The sequence below is a fragment of the Pholcus phalangioides genome, unplaced genomic scaffold (assembly GCF_987345545.1).
Source record: "Pholcus phalangioides strain wild (caught in Gottingen) unplaced genomic scaffold, Ppha-v1.0 ptg000002l_1, whole genome shotgun sequence".
Lineage (NCBI taxonomy): Eukaryota > Metazoa > Arthropoda > Arachnida > Araneae > Pholcidae > Pholcus > Pholcus phalangioides.
The window spans coordinates 11,459,886-11,479,781 of record NW_028301595.1 but is presented as its reverse complement, the minus strand read 5'-3'; the positions used below and the strand labels follow the sequence as shown (position 1 = coordinate 11,479,781).

General features: G+C 33.0%; 1 protein-coding gene across 6 annotated transcripts in view; it reads left to right on the top strand.

Annotated features, from left to right (window-relative positions):
- Positions 1 to 19,896, top strand: part of LOC149089415 (dachshund homolog 1-like) — a 205,868-nt gene that overhangs the window by 163,269 nt on the left and 22,703 nt on the right. For all 6 annotated transcript variants that reach the window (XM_089238352.1, XM_089238342.1, XM_089238339.1 and 3 more), the window contains one exon: positions 1,776 to 1,859. In XM_089238352.1, the coding sequence (XP_089094478.1) occupies positions 1,776 to 1,859 (84 nt within the window). The remainder of the gene's footprint in view (positions 1 to 1,775; positions 1,860 to 19,896) is intronic.

Below are 19,896 nucleotides of genomic sequence, written 5' to 3'. Positions count from 1 at the left end.
AGGTTCTTTAAGTAATCAGTGAAAGTGCCCATGGAGATCTGGGAATGTATCACTCGGTTCATTTTTACAAAATTACGTTTGGGGATGCGGGCCACAACAGATGACTTCACATTTGGCCCTCAGGTCATGGGATGATCATGTATGAAATAAATATTTTTGGAATAAGGTTTTTTTTTCTAATTTTCTAAAATTTGCATTTCCTGAAATATTTCCATATATTTTTATTTTATTTTATTTATTATAATACTTGTTTATACTTACTATATTTATTTTATTTATACACATATCACACACATTTTATTTTTATTATATTAATAATAATTATAATAAATAATAATATATATTATTTTCCTTATATTAATAAAAATAATGTGTTATAATATATAACATCATTGCATTTAAATTTCAAAGAAATATCCATTTATTTTTTTAAATTTATGTCTATATATAAATTAATTAATATCCATTGATAATTAATAGATACTGATTAATATCTATATGATAGACATGAAACTATGAAATGGATATTGCAATAAAGAATCACTTAAATATTCGTACTGAAAAAAATTAATTTTGCAGTTTTATTAATTTCTATATATAGAAATTTTATTAATTATTTTTTAAAATTATAAAGAAATAAATTAAAAACTATTTTATATTTATATGAGAAAAAATTACACATATTTTTAAACTGAATTTTTTTAAATTTACCATATATTTTATCTCATTTTATTTTTATTACATTAAATTATATTATAATTTCGTATTTAATTATATTTACATTCTACGATCACATTTAAATTTCACAGAAATGCCTTTTTTTATCTCTATTAAAGGTATATTGGGATAAAAAGAATAAGTTAATTACTCGCATTGTGAAAAATGATTTATAAATTGCAGTTATTAGTACAGTATATGCAATTTTATATGAGAAAATAGCAATAGAGAGATCATTTATATATTTTTCACATACCCAAAAAAGTACTCACTATCATTACTAAACACAACGAGTTATAAGTTATTTCTTAATAACCCCATAAAAGGGGGTTATTCAATTTAATATGATTTATATTCCACTGATCATAAAAGCCAAGCCATAAGTTTGAAAATTATTTATAGCACAATTTTCAAGTATTTATAGCTCAAGCTTTTATATCCTTCTTTAATGTGTAATGACGGAATATATCCATCGAATATTGATAATAAATGCAGTGGAAATGCGAATAATATCACGCATTAAATTTAATTACTTCAACTATCGGTCGATATTTTGCATCGGAAATCATCAGATGATCGTATTTTGATTCGGGAATTAATTTCTGATATTTTACTGAAAAATATCTGAGAATTATCGTACCTATAAAAAATATTTTTGCTTAATGTCCTCGTTAATGACTTGAAGATAAAATTGAAGAAATGATATTTAAAGAAAATCACCTGTGATGTAACATGTATTTTAATCTCGTTTCGATTTTAACAGTTGTTCGATATCTGATTAAGTGATGTGTGTCTCCCGTTTCTCCCCTTGTCTCTAGATTTAATATTTATGGCCATTTAAGAGTAATTTCCAAGAATCTGTGACATTTATGAATGACTTTTAAATGAAATCGTTCTGGTTTATTAATATATTGATATGAATTTCATTGGGAGACGATTCAAAACTTGTAATTTTTTTTTTCGTAAAAGTTTTATCTATATTCGAAAATATGGTATTTTTATGGTATCTAATTATATTGATTGAATGTTTGATTATTAATTTTTTTTTCTTCGTGAAGCTGAATTGAAAATGGAAGTTCTTCGAGAGAGAGAACTCAGAGAGACTCTTGAGAAGCAACTTCTTGAGGAGCAGCGCACGAGAAGTGAGTGTCATTCAATTATTTTTCCCAGAGATTGGTTATTTCATAATAATTTCTGGTGAATACCCTGATGAATATTTGTCTGTGGTGTAATTTATGATGTGATACTTTTCTTATAGTATTTATATTTCTTTTATTTAGTATATAATGATTGTAACACAATATTGGTGTCATTTTCTAATAATTTTCCAAATTACACGGAAAATGATTTCCCTCAAAAAATCATCGAATAATTTGAGGATAATGAATTATTACAAATGCATTTTGTGAGCACGAAAACAATTTTATAAGTGATTTGTTGATTTGAAATACATCAACAAATTTCATGCGCGTTGATCTATCTACCCTCGATCATTGAGGAAGCACTACATTTTTTTTTTGTTTTGTTCACTGGCTTCACCACTTTGCCACTGTATTGAAGCATAATTATAAAACTAACCCTGACTTACGTTTAACGGGTTATTATTATGCGTGCATCTGGATGTCTTTTTAAATTTCCGATAATATATTCAATACCTTTCACTGCATATATGCATATATATTTTTTCATATCTTGCTTCGTTTCAAAATCAGATTTGCTATAATATTCTAAGAAAGGTTTTTTTGCGAATAACCATTCGACATAGCTCCCCTCTTGTAGCGAAATGAGAAGACATCAAATAATTTTTAAAAAATCCAGTCTAATTAGACAATATGAGAAAAAAAAATGAGCTAGTTAACCATTGACTTTTTTCTACACCTTGGATTATCAAAAGAGTAAAATTACTCTTAGAAACTTCATGATGACGTGTTTGTGATTCTGATCTTTTTTCAATATTTCCTACCGTGTTAGTTAGCAGTAAATAAGCGCTCAGACTAAACAAAATAGTCAATTCATTGTTCAATTTAATGGAATCTGATTCCACGTTGCTTGCTGGAAATAACATAATAGCAAACTAAGCTTCAAAAGGTCCAAGTTCAGAGCTGTCTGGTAACCATGATACTTTCAGTTCGATAGGCTTAGCTTCACATAAGTTCATATAGAAGAATAATTAAGCGCTCCATCCATTAGTTTGTCAAATCTGAGTTTTATGAGCCGCTAAAGTGCAGTCCCCGTTTACTTAAAATATACACCAAATTAACAACATTTACAATTCAAAAATTCAACTTAACACTGTCGATATCGAAAGAAAATTTGCAATCCAGATATTTCTACTGTAGTTTTATTTATAAAGAAATCGTTCTCTTTGCCTTGTTCCCTATACAAATATTTCATCTCTCCAACGTATTTCATCTCCAAACATATCAATTTCCACAGCGAAGATATTCGAATACACACACATTCAATACACTCGCGGAAAATAATTCTATTCGCATCCGTAACAAATTAACAAGTTAAAGGTAAAAGAGTAGGGAGGAAAAAAAAATAGAATAAATAATATGAAAAAAAAAAAAACGAAACTAATAATGCTTTATTCCCTTTTGTGTTGAATGGAGGTCCATTTACAAATCCATTTCACGTCATCTGCGTACCTCATCCGCAGTACATACATCCCTATACTTTCTTTTGTATTTGCTTGAATGTTGTTGCGAAACCATTTCTTTTCCCACCCACAGCCCATCACTGTGTGATGTCTTCATTATTGTTCTGTGCCTCGGTGTACATATATATCTATATATTGGGTAACGAAGGATGGCAGCAGGAAATGAATAGAAATCCCGGTTTTTTTTTATTATTATTATTTTGTGTGTCAGGAGTAAAAAATTGAGATACAAAAATATATAAAAAAAAGCGGGTGAATCGAACAGGAAGATGACGATGTACTGAATAAAAGCAGTAAAGGGAGAAGAAGATACAAAACTGATTGGTTATTTCGAATTGCTCTCATCTCCCCGTTTTTCCGGATTTTTTTTTTTTTTTTTTTTTTTTTTTACGCGAAACAAAAATGCCTGATCCTGATCATCCTCTTTTTTTTTTTTTTTCCATCTCATCCTCTTCGTTTGTTATTTATATGTTATCCCTTTGAATCCATCCCTTCTCCATGCAAAAAAAAAAGGAATTCTAAACGATTTGCTGCTTCTATGGGGGCCTTGAATCATTTATAAGAAAAGGGTTTTCCGAATGAGTTTATTTCAGGATGAAGGAAAAAAAAAATTTACATTTTTTTTTATTTCTCTGAATTTGCACAGTGCGTTTGACAAGTTCTATTTGTCTGCTTTCTGCTCTCTTTTACAAATAACGAGTGGAATTCTGAGAGAGAGAGAGAAAAATACCCAGGGAGAAAAAACGAATTATGAATCTTGTATTTTTTTTACATTTATTTATTTATTTATTTATTCATATTTCATCACAAGTCATCCCGAAGAATAGTTCAAATATATCTCTATACATATATTCTTGCTATTTTTAAAATATCGCCGAGGTATACGAATCCCGTTTTTCATATTTTCTTGATATATTTCATCTTTTCCCGTTGAGTCGTACAAAAGGAGAGACAAATAATGTTCGGAATATGTTTTATGGAAAGGATATTGATTTATTATTTTTTTTTGGAAGGAAACATGATTAGAACGATATCCGTTTTAGATATTAGTTACGTTCTGTATTACGTGGAGAATCTTGAGAAATTTTGTTGTTCAAAGAAGAATTATTATTCCATACGGCTATCGATCAAAACCAACAACCATAATCTATTAGATCAATGGCTATATTTGTAGAACGTATTTGGTCTATTGCGTGTTCATAGTGGACAAACACCGACTGTGATTCTGATCCGTATAGCGCTAAAATCTTGTGATAACACAGTAATCATCCATGACAATTAGTCTTCCCAGAGAGTGTGTTTGACGGAATAGAAAAGGAAATGAATTTTTTGCTATATTAGTTGATTTACCGACGATTGATATTAGTCGTAAATATGCAGTTGTTTGTAATCATTGGCTTTGATTTATATAATTGACTATTTTCGATACACCTACACCATCATAGCAGTAGTATTCAGAAAAAAGAATTGGGTATCCATGGGGTATGTTTTGAACACAAAACAGAAATCTGGGTAAAAATATTGATCGGATATGGGGCAAATCCAAAGAAGTCCCTGGTTTTATCAGTGTTTTATTAAGAGGTCATCGGTAAGTGCTAACTAGGGGAAAAAATTTATGATCTGCATGTTTTTGTTCCCAAAACCACTTTGCACTGAATTTTGAACTGTATTCTTCGAGAGTTTTACAATAACACTGACTAAACATTAGGCATTACAGGCCCTACTGGAGGAAAATATATTTTTTACACCAATTAAAATAAGAGCATACAACCTTTTATTCATGGATATTAATTACAATCCCGCGAAGTCAGAAAAATTATTGGATAGACCATTGTGTGCTTTGAATATGCTTTGAATTTTAAAGCTAAAAATTAACTTTTGAGCTGTATAAGCTGCAGCAATAAATATTACGGGAAGTTCAAGAGAAAATAAATATTTGAACAATGAATGTATGTGTCCTTACTGGAGTTTCACGACAATGAAATGAATGATGAAATAGAGTCAGTGACCGTATCTTAAGATGACTGTTTAGCTGGGTTGTTCGAGATGCATACTGAGGCAACTGACTGTCTTTTCTCACAACTCCGGTTTATCGCCATGGGCAATTTACTACCGAATAAGTTGTTTCGGAAGTGTGCATTTGTACTTAACAGTCTGAGCGCGAATCTAGTGTTGTGCGGGAATTTTATTGCTGCCATCAATTTTCCCAACTGAAGACTTCACTAACTTTTTCTTAGCCATTTTTTTAATTAAAATTAAATTATTTTAATATTATCGTAGTTTTTACAAAGCATTTGGTTTTGTTAATAATTCATTATAAAATCAAGAAATCCAATTAAATGTTTTTTATATTTTGATAATTTTTGAGATATTATAACTTAAATAATATTGACATTATATATTTGTAATGATAATTGCTGATTCCAAGGAAAGGCGTTTTTTCGCACAAGAAGAAGAAGACAGGTGAACTTGGAAGAGAGCGGATGCGCGTGGGCAGTGCTGTCTACTTGTGTGCTGAGTTATAACGGGAATCTTTAAAAAAAACACTTTTGAAAATTAATTGTTGGCTTTGAAAAGAGCGCTCCTGATGTATTTACTCAGCAGTAACTTTGTTTTTACTTCTTGCAAGTGCGAGAATAAAACAGTTTCGGATTTAATGAATAAAATTCATTCAAATAAATGAAATTCAATCAACTTAAAAGAATTTCGACAACATTTATAAAATTCGTCATTGGAAAGGTAGCAGTCATCATATAATTATTTGATCATATAAAAATGGCTTTTACTATACATTTCACCTTCCAAAATGATCATAATTTTTATGAATTTCATTCCAAAAATACATTTATCGTGAAACACGCTTAATATCAAACACCATAAACCATATTAATCATTTCATATACAATATCATAATTCACTTCATTCGCAAAAAAAAGATTATATCTCTTTTTCAACGAAATCAAATACTTATTTACTAACTCTTAATGGGTGTGGATGAAAGACAGAATAAACTAAAAGAATAAGAAAGAAAAATCACTGAAAAATAAAGGTTAGTAAGATGGCCGTAAGAAAAAAAAAAGGGTCATATCACTCTCGCCGAAAAGAGACAGATGGGCGTTAAAGCGATTGGCAAATATCTTTTAGGGGTGGAATGGGCAAGAACATATATAAGAGATCTATCCCCGTATATACCATAGATATATATTCCTCGGTGAGTACTGGAGTTGGTGAGTATGTACCTTCTAAAAAAAAAAATCATCAGTAAGATCTCAGGTCTGAAAAAAAAAAAAATGGAGGGAGAGGAATGATTGATGCGCGAATCCACCAGCCCTCTATACCGGACTTTCACCATTCCAGCCAAAGAACCTCAACTACATACACCACTGATACTGTACGTTCCAAGATGTACCGACCATACCATAGGAGAAAAAAAATAGACTTAGAAAGTGTAATAATAATAAGAGGGTGGTAAAGGTTGGTCTATTCCATCTCAAGGGGGGCCCTTAGGTAAGTACGGGGGTCACGTTCGAGAGGTCATAGATGTACCTATCTTTGGAGATAAGGCAATTGGACACTCCCACTCGCTGTTAATTTTTTTTTTGCCTGTACCTTCGATGGTTATTCATGTTTTTTTGTTGTATGAGAGAAAACAACGGCAAAGTATAAAAGAAAAAATTGGTTTTTTTTGTTGAAAATTATCATTTTTGTTTCCCTTTTCTGTTAATATATTTAAGAAGGTTTTTTTTTTTTGTGCTCAGTAGAAGAAGGAGATTGAGAATTGAATAGTTCCGGGTTCAGGTGTAAAAGCAACAAATAAGCGATTAATTAATCACGTGTGTTTTCGATCTTATTTTTCTGTTTGTACGGCTACCGTTGAGTTTGTTTGTGAAAACTTTGTGTTCGACTTTTTCCCTGGTCTGGTCTTTTAGCTGGAAATTTCTGACTTTTTTTGAGATTTCTTAATTTGTTTTTTGTTTTTTTTGTAATTTATGAAATTTTTTTTTTTCTGAAATTTGGATTATTTTGAGATTTTTGTTTGGAATTTTCTTCTAAAGTTTCTTGTTTCTTTAGAAATTTCTTCTAAAGTTTCTTGTTTCTTCTGAAATTTCTTCTAAAATTTCTTGTTTCTTCTGAAATTTCTTCTAAAGTTTCTTGTTTCTTCTGAAATTTCTTCTAAAATTTCTTGTTTCTTCTGAAATTTCGTCTAAAGTTTCTTGTTTCTTCTAAAATTTCTTGTTTCTTCTGAAATTTCTTCTAAAGTTTCTTGTTTCTTCTGAAATTTCTTCTAAAATTTCTTGTTTCTTCTGAAATTTCTTCTAAAGTTTCTTGTTTCTTCTGAAATTTCTTTTAAAGTTTTTTTTCCCGAAATTTCTCCTAAAATTCTTTGTTTTTTTCCCGAAATTTCTTTATGAAATTTTCGTTCATTTTCAGTTTTTTTTTTTTCCAAACTTTTTGTTTACTTAATATTTTCTCATAAAACTTTGGATTATTTAAAAACAAAAATTCTTAAAAATTTTGTTTATTGTGAGATTTTTTTTGCCAAAAAAATGTTTACTTTTTACATTTTTTCCCAAAATTTTTGTTATTTTAATATTTTTCTGAAAATATTTGTTTATTCTAGAACTATTGTAATTTTTGTTTTTCAACTTTTTTTCTTACATTTCATTTGAATTTCTCAACTTTTCAAACTTAACATAACTTTTATGTGAATGGTATTAACTTTTCTTGTTTTTGTCAAGTTTTTGTTTCAACTTTTCAAAAAATTTCTATTTTTCCGAGTATTTCATACCTTAAGTAATTTTTTTTTTTTGCTGCAAAAATTTCTTTCTTTTCTGTTTACTTATTTAGGAAGGCTTTTTCTGTTTTCATGTAGAAGAAGATTGAGAATTGAATGGTTCTGAATTCGGGTGTAAAATCAAGAAGTAACCGATTAATTAACCACGTGCTTTCGATCTCATTTTCTGTTTGTACAGCGTACGTTGAGTTTGTTCGTGAAGACTGCTTTATTTCTTTTTAAAGAAAAATTCAGATGTTATTGGCTTTTTTCAGAATTTTCGCATTGTTTTTTCATTCCATTTTGTTCAATTACGAAACTTTTTTCCTCAAACTTGGATTATTATGAAAATTTTATTTGGAATTTTCTTCTAAAATATTTTGTTTGTTTGGAATTGTCTTCTAAAATATATTGTTTGTTCCGAAATTTCTTTATGAATTATTTTTAATTTAAGATTTTTTTCCTAAAATTTTTGTGTTTTAAAATTGTCTACTCAAAACTTTTCTTTATTAGGATTTTTTCCCTAAAATTTTTACTCCAGAAAAAAGTTAATTTTTTCAACTTCTTGTTAGGTTCTATTTGAATTTCTCAACTTCTTAAAATTCACATAACTTATATATTATTTTTACAATTTTTCGCAACTGTTTTAAGACATTTCTTACTTTTACTTATATTTTTCTTCTCTTTTCAAAGTTTTTATTTTAACTTTTCAAAATGTTTAAATTTTTCAGAATGTTTCACAAGTTTTCAGAAATTTTTCTTGTGCGTGTTTGTTTAGTTTTTCAGTTTGTTCCCATACATTTTTCTTTTTCCGTTTTGTTACAACTAAATTTTTTTGAAGTTCTTGTTTATTTTTTGGGGGAGAAATTTAGAAGTTCATTGGTTTTTGTTGGCATTTCAGAAGTTTCTTTTTTCAAAGAAATGTTGTTTATTCATCGAACTTTTTTTTCTGAAATACGGAATATTTTGATGTTTTATTTTAAACTTTCTTCTAAAATGTTTTTATTTAGTTTTAAAAATATCTTCCTGAAATTTCGTCTTATTGTAGAAATTATTTTGCGAAAACAAAAATATAAATATTTTTCAACTTTTTGTTAATTTTTCTTGATTTCTCAACTTTTTTAAACTATACAGAACTTCATATAAATTTTTATTCATTTTTTTGGGAAAAGGCCATTTTCCCAGTTCTCATATTCTTCTGAACTCGAAAATTTACTCAACGCAATGGTCGCTGATTCCTGGTTCACGTAAAACCACTTGACCAACAAAGCTTTATCCTTCGCACTCGCATCCTTGTTCACATACACGATTTACAACGGTGAACGGATAGTAGATTAGGAGCGCAAGTTCTTATAAACGTCTCATTTACATATTTCCACCGAAGTTGCTCGTACCAGTGCCATCTACCGGCTGCTTTTTGAGTTTTTCTTTTTTTTTCCTTTCAAAAAAAATTCCCGTGACCTAGCGTTGCTAACCCTGCAGACCGTTTTTTATTTCGGTTATTTTTCCGGTTTTTATGAATTTTTAAAGTTTCTACGGACTTTTTGCCCACCCTGTAGATGGTAACTCCTGAACTATCTGATATAAGTTTAACGTTTGGTATTGCAATATTTCATGAATTTCATCTATATTGTCAATCATGTGTTAATGAAAAAAAAATTATTTAATGATTTGCAGTGTAATTGCTGAATAATTCAACAAGATGAATATTTGATAAAAAATGCAACGTGTGTGTGTTGTTTATTACAACTTTAGTTATAATTGTAAAATTATTTTATTGTAAATTTTTAACGAATACGAAACGTATATTTCGATAAAAAAAACAAAACAATTCATTTCAAAATCAAGCAAATGATTAGATAGTATCAAAACAATACGACCCATGACTGATTTCTCAATACCGAAACTAATAATTTATCATATAAACACTGAAAAAGATTAAAATATATTTGAAAAGATCACGAAAGAATCCAATAATAAAAGAATTACACCCCGCCAAAATCATTACCCATCGGAAAAGAATAAGTATTATATGAAATGGAGCAAAAAAAAAAAACAATTGAAATCGTTGTATTGTCGATCATTTTTATTCCCACATTCAAGGAAGAGAACGGGGTATAATCATTATCCATCAATCGGTAATTATAAACCTCCGAAAAGGAAAGGAAAAAATATAGATGGCGTCAAATACTGAGCGGAAAGAAATGATGAAATGAATTCCAAACTTTTTTTCTCGCGGATTTATTGATAGCACATTAGTTTCCGATTTTTTATGGAATCTTATAAGGTAAGAAAGAGAGAAAAGAATTTTCTTTTCTTTTATATATATATATATATATATACACACACCATGGTTGAGAATTGGAACGAAAATAATAAGAAATAAGAAAGTCAGAGGTACTGTATATATAGGAACTTTTTTCGCCTTGTCGTAAAAGATGGGAACTTTTCCACGAATTGGCCAAAACGTAGAACGACGTGGAAGATTAATCGCTTTTTCACAGGCTGGTGTTCCTTTTTCTTTTCTCCAGCTCGAAACCAAGAACATATAAAGAAGAAATAAACCCAAGAAAAGATAGATATATATATATATAAAAGAATTTCTTTTCCTATTTATACGCCAATGCATCTGGAAAATCAACAGCACTTTCCTGTCAATATTGAGTAGACATTTCGTAGTCCCGTAAAGCGGAAGGCGTTTTCAATGAAAGCGTTTTTGATAGTCTTTTTCGGCCAGAAGAAAAGAACTTTTAGTCTTTTCTTGATACATATATATATATATATATACAGGGGGTAAAAAAGTGGGGTCGTGTATAAAATGCATTTTATCGGAGAAAGTTTCGAAGTTTACTGACGATATTTAGGATTTGAAGATGGATTAGGAAATTCGTTCGTTGAGGGAATATCAAATACTCCCTTAACCTGTGTCCTATCAAAAATTTATGGTCACTTGTTTACGAGACTGATCAGGGACAGAAGAGTTATCGATTAGCTTCCAAATTTGTGCGAAATATTTTAGTACTGTTTCAGGAAGATTTCGAATATCTTCGCCGTTTAAAAAACCCAGGATACACCTCGACGAAAAACTTTTGGGGCCCTTTCTCCACTGTAAATCACTGAATAGCATTGCCGGCAATACTAATGTAAATTGAAGTAAGAAGTGAGAAAAAGTAAAAATTCAGAATAAATATATTTTTCTTTCCTATGATTTTCGGGGCCCCATGCTTGAATCAGGGTCCTGTTGGATCACCCATTAAGAAACCATAGTGTGAATAATACACATTGAAAGGTTACGGTTACGCACGGTGACAATTGCAAACAATTTAATATTTTGTCCATGCCACCTCCCCCCCCCCCACATGGGTGGAGCCGACATGGCTCCAGTCCTGCGGTTTTCAACTTTTTTTTTACCCTATAAATTCACTATAGATAAATTCCTATAAATTCACTATAAATTCACTATATAAATTCACTATATAAATTCACTATAAATTCACTATATAAATTCACTATAAATTCACTATATAAATTCACTATAAATTCACTATATAAATTCACTATAAATTCACTATATAAATTCACTATAAATTCACTATATAAATTCACTATAAATTCGCTATATAAATTCACTATGCTTTCCTTGGGGACACTGCTCTAGGATGTGGAGGCCATGATTTGATCACATTAGGAAACCATACAGTTCAACGTAACTAATCAGATTTAGAGAATGGGAAGTTGGGCAGGTTTGGAGCTCCCAATTTGATGATTAATTGAATCGGGCCTAGCCCCGTTGCCCTGATGTCAACAGGATAAATAAAATAATTTTGGATAAAGGCTTTCGATAGGTTATGATGAATCAGAATAATTAGCCCGTCGTTTTTTTCAGATGGCAGCACCAGTAGAACATGGGACACTCAAACTCTGACAACATAAATACGTCAGGGAAACGCATATACTCATGCACTATACGTTTCTTCTTGTAACAAATTTGTTAAAAGTTCTTCATAGGACTTTTTTACAAGGTTTTATGGAACAGTAGCTCATCCTTTGATCCATATACTAACTTACCGTTCGCAACTTAGTCCATATTCGGAGTGAATTTCTAAAAATAATGTACTATAAAGTACATCGTGCCACATGAACAACGGACATAGCTCATTGGTCCAATTCAGCCTTACTTATTGGTTTTATTTCCTCAAAATTTAGGATTGCTCACACACACAGCACATAATCATCCTGCTTGACGTGGATGGACCAAAACGACATTTAATCATAATCGTTAACCAAATTTGCACTTGGAATAGTTAATACAAGTTCTAGTTTATTGACTTGGTTACGTGCTCTGTGCGACCAAATTATTTCCTGTTCTTCATTACGAAAATAGAGGAGCGGCCCTTATGAGATGATAATATAATTGCCAGCGATCACATCTTTCAGTTCGTGTATTAAAGTGCAAATTCCTCTATGGCTATAAAATACTAGCCATAGTGGAATTGACACAAGTGGCTGTACATCCAACTTAAATTTCGTAAGTCGAATTATTTCTACATCAGAATTTGAATTTAAAAGACTACATGCAGTTCATTGAGATGGAAAACCGGAACATCAATTATAGCCAATTAAGGTCAAGCGCAGGGATTTCCAAATGAATAAGAGTGTGTCGTTGCACCTCAGGGTACTGCGAGAATTACCGGACAGATGTGCCGCGGGATGTCTTGAGAATAACATTGCATCAAAAATACCAATTAGGTCAGTAATTTGAAACGGTGTGTCGCGTGACACTTTAATGTGCCTAGAGATCGTGCTGTCTTGCACAGTAGGGCTTTCAATTACAATCTGCTATTCAAAACTAAATTAAGTATTGAACTGTAAACTGTTCTGTTTTTCAAACGGGGAGGGGGGTGGGTTAAATAAATACTGTAATAAAAAGAAAGAAAATCTCGAGTGAGTCGCATACACAAATCTCACCACAAGAATTCTCTATTATCAAAGAAATATCCCAAGAAAAGATTTGTGCGAGTAAAAGATGAACAAGAATTTGGTTACTCAGAGCACGACTAGATTTATCTTGGTTGCACAGTGCACAGGCTGCTCAAACCACGGTCGCACAGCCCACGACAGTAGCTAGATAACTACGAGTACTGATTCCAAACTGAATTCTCTAAACACCAAACCCAATGCGAAGAAATACGTAGAAAGGGTAGTCCGAGATCTCTAGATGGTATTTCCCAAAAAATGAGTTACGATAACATATAACTGTAAGATCCTTCTATTTTTATTTGATACATTGTTTTTAATGGGTTCTTCTCCTCCCTCGAGGGAAATGTTCCGTAAGCTACTGGACAGTAAACCAAAAGGAAAGATGTTAACTCCGCATTTCCCCCATATAACTTCGAAAGACGACGAATCCGGCAATAAAATGTACATCATTCCAAAGAACGGGGAGAGAGAGAAACAGCATTGCAAAAATGGTATAGTTTTCACGTGAATGCTATCGATTCGAATCCTATTCCCGTTTATCTAGTCCCAAAGCCACAAAAACCGCGGTTATTTTTGTGCTTATTTATGTTGCCGACGACGGAAATGATCCTTATTTCTCACCACGGAAACAGAAATTGGACGATGCCAAGCTCTGTGATATCCTTAACTCTCCCAAATAAAAGGAAATATATATATATATATATATATATCTTTTTGAAATTTTTGGCTATTATTCGTCTTTCGCACTTCGCTATGACTTGATATACTCATTATGATATGATCGCCCCAGGCTTGAATTCATTTATTCATATAGTGCATATCATGAGTATTTACAACCCCTATTAACTCAATTTACTACTCTTGCCTCATATCTGTTCTTGAATTGGTAAGTTTGGCTTCAAAGTGCTTTTATCAGCAATTATTTTCATTTCTATATGGCATGATGTCGCTCTCCACTTGTTAATCAACTTGTTAAAAAATCAACATCTCAAATAATAAATATCTTCGCAACATCCAGTTTTCTGTATATCTTGTATTTTCATTTCGACTGCGGCCCAAAACAGTTTTTTGCCTTATAGCTGCCAGAAGCTTATTTTTCCTTCAAATATAAAACAGAAAATTCAGAAGGTGCCCTAATGTTTGGACACCATGTGGCATCTGTGTGAAATCATGCGAAACTGATTCGAAGTCGTGATCGGGACACAACATAACTAACAGACACATTGTTTAGTTTGCATCTCGCAAGAATTTCTTACCTGAACAGAAAGTAATGGAAAAGCGTTAGAGGATTGATTCTTACTTTTCGCTCCTCGAGGTCAAAGGAACACAGCTATGGTTCACAAGTATCAGAACCATAACCATCTATCCAGCACCACATTCACTAAATTGGCACAATTATTTTGACATACGAAAACTACGGAAAGACCGATTCATCAAATATTTTCAGAACCAGATCCCAGCCGAGAACTGGACAAGTTAGTCGACCCTAGCAGTTAGGACACTCGCCTGGGAAACGGACATCCCCCCCCCCCCACATGCGACACATCGATCCTTTAGTGTGTTTCAATCATTTAAACTTTAAATATCCCTATGAAGAACTACACGAGGCTTGCATACCCCTTGAAATGCCTAGAAGTGTATGACCTTTCTCCCTGAAATATAGAGGAGGCTTATGTATCACTAGGATTGTGTATGTTTGTTTATATTCAGAAATATGTGCGTACTGTTAAAAATGCATAAGGAAAGCTTGCATACTACCTTGTATATTATGCAATAAATACAGGATGATTCACAAGTCATGGACACATCTCTCAAGTAAAGGAGACACATCTCTCTCTGAGACACGTATCTCAGAACACATCTAAACAACCAACTTTCATCGCCAACTATGGTCGCAAGGCAAGTGGTGAACCGCTAGATCGCGCTATCATTGAAAGCACAAAGGTCTTGAAAGTTATTGTCATTTTTATCGTGGATTACAGAAAGGTTTATTTTTGAAAAATCAAGAAGTGGACACGCATTTAATGTATTGCGCTGCGAACCAGAATATTCTGAAGCTCAGCAACTGAACCGGGAGTGTTTTCCGACAAGGCGCATGGCCAGAATGCAAAACTTGGAGCGATTACACAGGCGTCTGTGAGAAACAGACTATTTGTGTCGTCTTTATACACATGGTGCGCCCTTGTAGGAAAGCCAGGAACAATTTTCGCCCGCACACCCATACGATCACCTAAAAATTCATTTTCTTCAGTTTTTTCGTACCCCTGTAATGCTTGCTCTTATTTTTTCTTTGTTCTTAATTTTTACACACTTCTGAATAGCGTGTCACGTACCCAAATGCGTATGGGTACCGTAAAGGAACAGTACCGTTGCTCTGTTAACATTAGGATCTTTATAACCCCCCATCATTGTTTAAAAAGGGCTTGGTCCAAAATTAATGATGTATTTCGAAGAGAGAATTAAAACTACTCGAGTCCGATTCCTTTTCGTCCTTAGCTAAGGACTGAAATATCTCTTAAGGGACACTGAAATATCTTGTTAAGGATTCTGGATTCTGTTAAAGAACGCGGAGATGTAGTAATCCTTTTCGCATTATTCTCTAAAAAACACCCGAATCTCTCTAAACGCGTTATTCGTTGCATCCAATAGAAAAACAGACCTGTTTATCTCCGTCTCTCTGGAGCTGCCCCAATACCATTTAATACCTCAGTAGGTTTATTACTTTGTGCGGAGGAACCAACTCTCCAAGTTACTGAATATCATTGGGAAAGGAATTTACGCTATATGCCAGTTGGTAAAATCAGCAGCAGCAGCCATATTGCGTGTTTCCAAGAGACTTAGAAGGCATATACGTATAATATGTGTTATTATAATTTTTTATTTCGGGCATTATTTTAATAGGAGTTCTCAAGTATGTACGGGAGGAGTACAATTTTAACTCTTTGGCGAAAACGAGAGAATTCACTCCTTCCTTATTCTAGTGGCAACCACTAATAGAGAGGCTTCACTGCTCTGCTATAGCGCCAACCACCCCCCAACCCAGCAAATAAAATCTACGACTCATACTCGTAATTCATGGATGCTATACGACCGACAAGATACTAAAGGCTTCCTATATAGTGCAGCCTTATTCTATTCTCCCCTTTGAGAGATCTTTTCTATTTTTTTTTTCTTTTTAAGAGACCACAAACTTCAAATCATAAGTTCCGGTTGGGGAAACGTTCCCATAAATGTCATATCACAATCCCGGAACGGGAACCGTGTGAGAAACTCCAGAATCAGGAGTAAGAAAACGAAAAAAAAACAAAAATAGAAAATAAAATACATAGAAGAACGTGGTATCTACAAAATGGCTACTCTTTCTACTAAAGAATGCTCTTGAAACACATGGTAGGATGCAATGGAGGATGATCTCTTCCACGTTTGTATTTTATAGATATTTCCAATTTCGCTATTCCGGTAATAAAACCCCATTTTCTCCCCGGGAAAGATTATCCCGCATCATGGGCCTGTCCCGTTTTTTTTTTGTTTCCATCTTGAAGAGAAATTGCGGTTTCATATTTATCTTTAAAAAAAAAATTAATTCAATTTCTGAAATTTCGGAATGAAATTTATGTGATCGTGTGTTGTAAATATGAAATATAAATATCATTTCCATATTAGACATGGCCGTGCTCCAGAATATTTCAGATGTTCGTTTTTCCACTAACGGCTCATCTGGAACGCGTGCCTGGAGTGAAATTTGGTTTTATGGCTGTAATTTTAGCGTTCATATCTGCTGGTGAAGAGCAAAATGCACGCGCCACAAAGGGCTGGAATATGGACCCAGTGTTGTGGCTAAATTAGAAGAAACAGACCTTTCATGGGACCAAAATGAGAAAATATTAAGGGTTTTTTTGTTGGGAGCAAATGTGAATCTTAGACATAGTGTGTTTGTTTGTTACCATGAGGATTGATCAAGTGAAAAGGTGATAACAATCTCCTAGAGGACAAAATATGTGTGCCAGGTAATGTTCCATGCCTCGGGCCTGAAGAAAGAGATCCAATTACATGCCAGATTATGTACTCTAATAAGATCGTAGCATTGAAAGCAACCAAACATTTACAATATATTCCATCTTATAATCAGAACCTCTATTCTTTTAAATGACTTTTTGAGGAAATGAGGCAAACGTAAAATGGCCACTAGTCTAGACTGCAGGGTGGATATTCCAGCTGTTGGCGAGTTTTGGCAAGAAGATTAGTTGTTTCCTGGGTACACATGTGGACAGAACAAAATGAACCGCACATGACCAAGCTTGGTCGGTTCAGTGATATAAGCTCATATTCCTTAGGGCAGGGAAGCTCAACCTTTTGGAGAGTGCAGCCACTTGAGTGATTTTGAAACCTGTGACAGGCCACAGTGACCTGTTGTAGGACCCCTTGAGTGATTTGGTAGTCTTTTGCAGGCCTCGTGGTTTAACAAAGGGTTTCGAGCCGCATTCAAATCAAATGTTTCATGACTTATATATTTTATATTGAAGAGTGGAAATGTGTTAAAAACAAAACCAGCATGATTTTTTTAACGTGAAACCTGGTTTATAAAAAATGAAAAAAAATCAACCTCTTATTTGGTCATCCCGTTCTAAAAAACCCAAATTAGAGTGCTAAAATTGTTGCCCTGCCTCTCCTGAGAAGAAAAAAAAAGTCATGCGATACTCGCTTAGGGGTTCGTTTTTAAAAAAATCAGTTGAAATCAGGAAAAAAACAGAATATGAAGCGTAGAAAGAGATTCTACGTTAGTTCATGGGGTTTTTCCCCCCCCCCTTAATTTTTATCCATGTTTGAATTCAAATATCTCAGCAAATATGCACTTGAAGAGATGGAATTGTTCTGATAGCCCTCAGGAGAGACAGGGCAATAATTTTAGCACTGATTGGGTTTTTTTAATCACAGGGAACCACATGAAAAGTTACTTTTTTATTTTAATGACTATATACTGTATGAATGAATTGGGTACTTTTCCCAGTTGGAAGTATGCCTCTAAGTAGAAGTGAAATGTGCGTTTCTGGGCCGTAGAAGTTTCTCTATGAGAAGACGTCGCATTTCTCTACTACTTTCTCAATACATCAGGTTTATGTATTTATAAAATCCTCTGTACGTAAAAGCAAGAAAAAGTTCCTCTTGTAAATGTTCGAATCATTCTTTCTGCCCCATAGAAGCTTCTACCTCCCAGAAACACACATTTCACTACTACTCCTCTAGGACGAACGATACGCGAATTATTCCAGTATAGAGGGACTTTCCAATGCACACTGTATATTGATTAATCTAATGCTATAACTTCATCAGGAAAATCGACTGCACCACTATGAGGAATCCATGAACTTATACCGTGGAATTTTTACGAAATCGCAGTAAATGCTAACATCCCTAAGAGAAGTAGAGCGTTCAATTCTACAGTGAGCTACTATCAATTTTCCAGAGTGGTCTGCGGGTGTTTCGAATCCCAATTCGATAAACAATTTTTTCAATTGACATCAGTATCAACTAGACAGACAGAGCACAAAAACCGTTTAAATACTAGCAAGTAAAAATCTCCTACCCAGGATCATGGACTGAAATGAGAAAAAAGGCTGCTCTCATAGCTATATAGGAAACCTATCGGCAAGTTTTTGCTGCGAAGGATGAAAAAACAGGAAGATGTGTTGGTTGGAATGAATGATCACGGAGGATGGAGCACATAGTCGGGAAAAGTACCAGAGAAACACCAGAACAAAATACCGAAAAAAATGTCTCCTGTATTTTTTTTTTTCCCCGTAGAGATTGTACTGTAGTTTTTTTTTTTTTTTTTTTTTCATCCTGGGTATTCCTTTCGTCTTTCCTCCAGCAGATGTCACTGGCATTTTATGGGATCAGCTACTGATCCAGAATCCCGATCCTGCAAGAAGAGGGTGGCACAAGGTTTGCTCGCTGACATTGATGAATGAGATCTTTCTCTCTCTCTCTCTCTCTCTCTCAGTATCCACCATACTCACCTCGCGCGTTCTCTTCCAGTATTTTCCGAATTTTTACGCCACGTTTTACTCTTAGAGACCAGGAAAAAAGAAAATATAACTGAACAAAAAAAAATATTAGTCTCTTTTTTTTCGTGTTCTTGTTGAATTTTGGGAGATGGACCCTCTCTCTCTCTCTCCTCTATCTTTGCTTTTCCAAACTGTTTCCCGCCTTATATATCTATATTACTTATCATCCGTATAATTGACGAGAGACCTGATACCTCGCCTTTACACATCAACGCCTGTCTAAAACCTGGCGAAAACCCGAGAATGTTTGCGCATATATACATTGGAAGAGCATTCTATTTCTATACATTATATCTTCTCAGAGGCGGCCTTCATATCATTTCGAAAGAAAAAATGCGAAATAAGAGGGCTTAATAATTCTGAGAATATTTTTGGAGATTTAAGTATCAATACAGAATAAAATATCTTACTCAAACTGCAGTGATATATAATATACTGTCGGGCCCGCTTAAACGGATATCAACGATTCCAGCACATGTTACCCGATTATGCGGAGAGCAGCTAGATTGTAGTTTCTACCGTAGTATAGGTTTTATATTGAAAAAATATAATCGTGATATTAGCAAGCAGAAATATATCAGATTTTATGTTTAAAATAGTCATAATAACATACCAACATCAGTGTCAAAGGCAGCTAGAATATATAGTGGACGAACTATATGTATGGGACGAAATGAATTAATAATGCAAATTCGCTC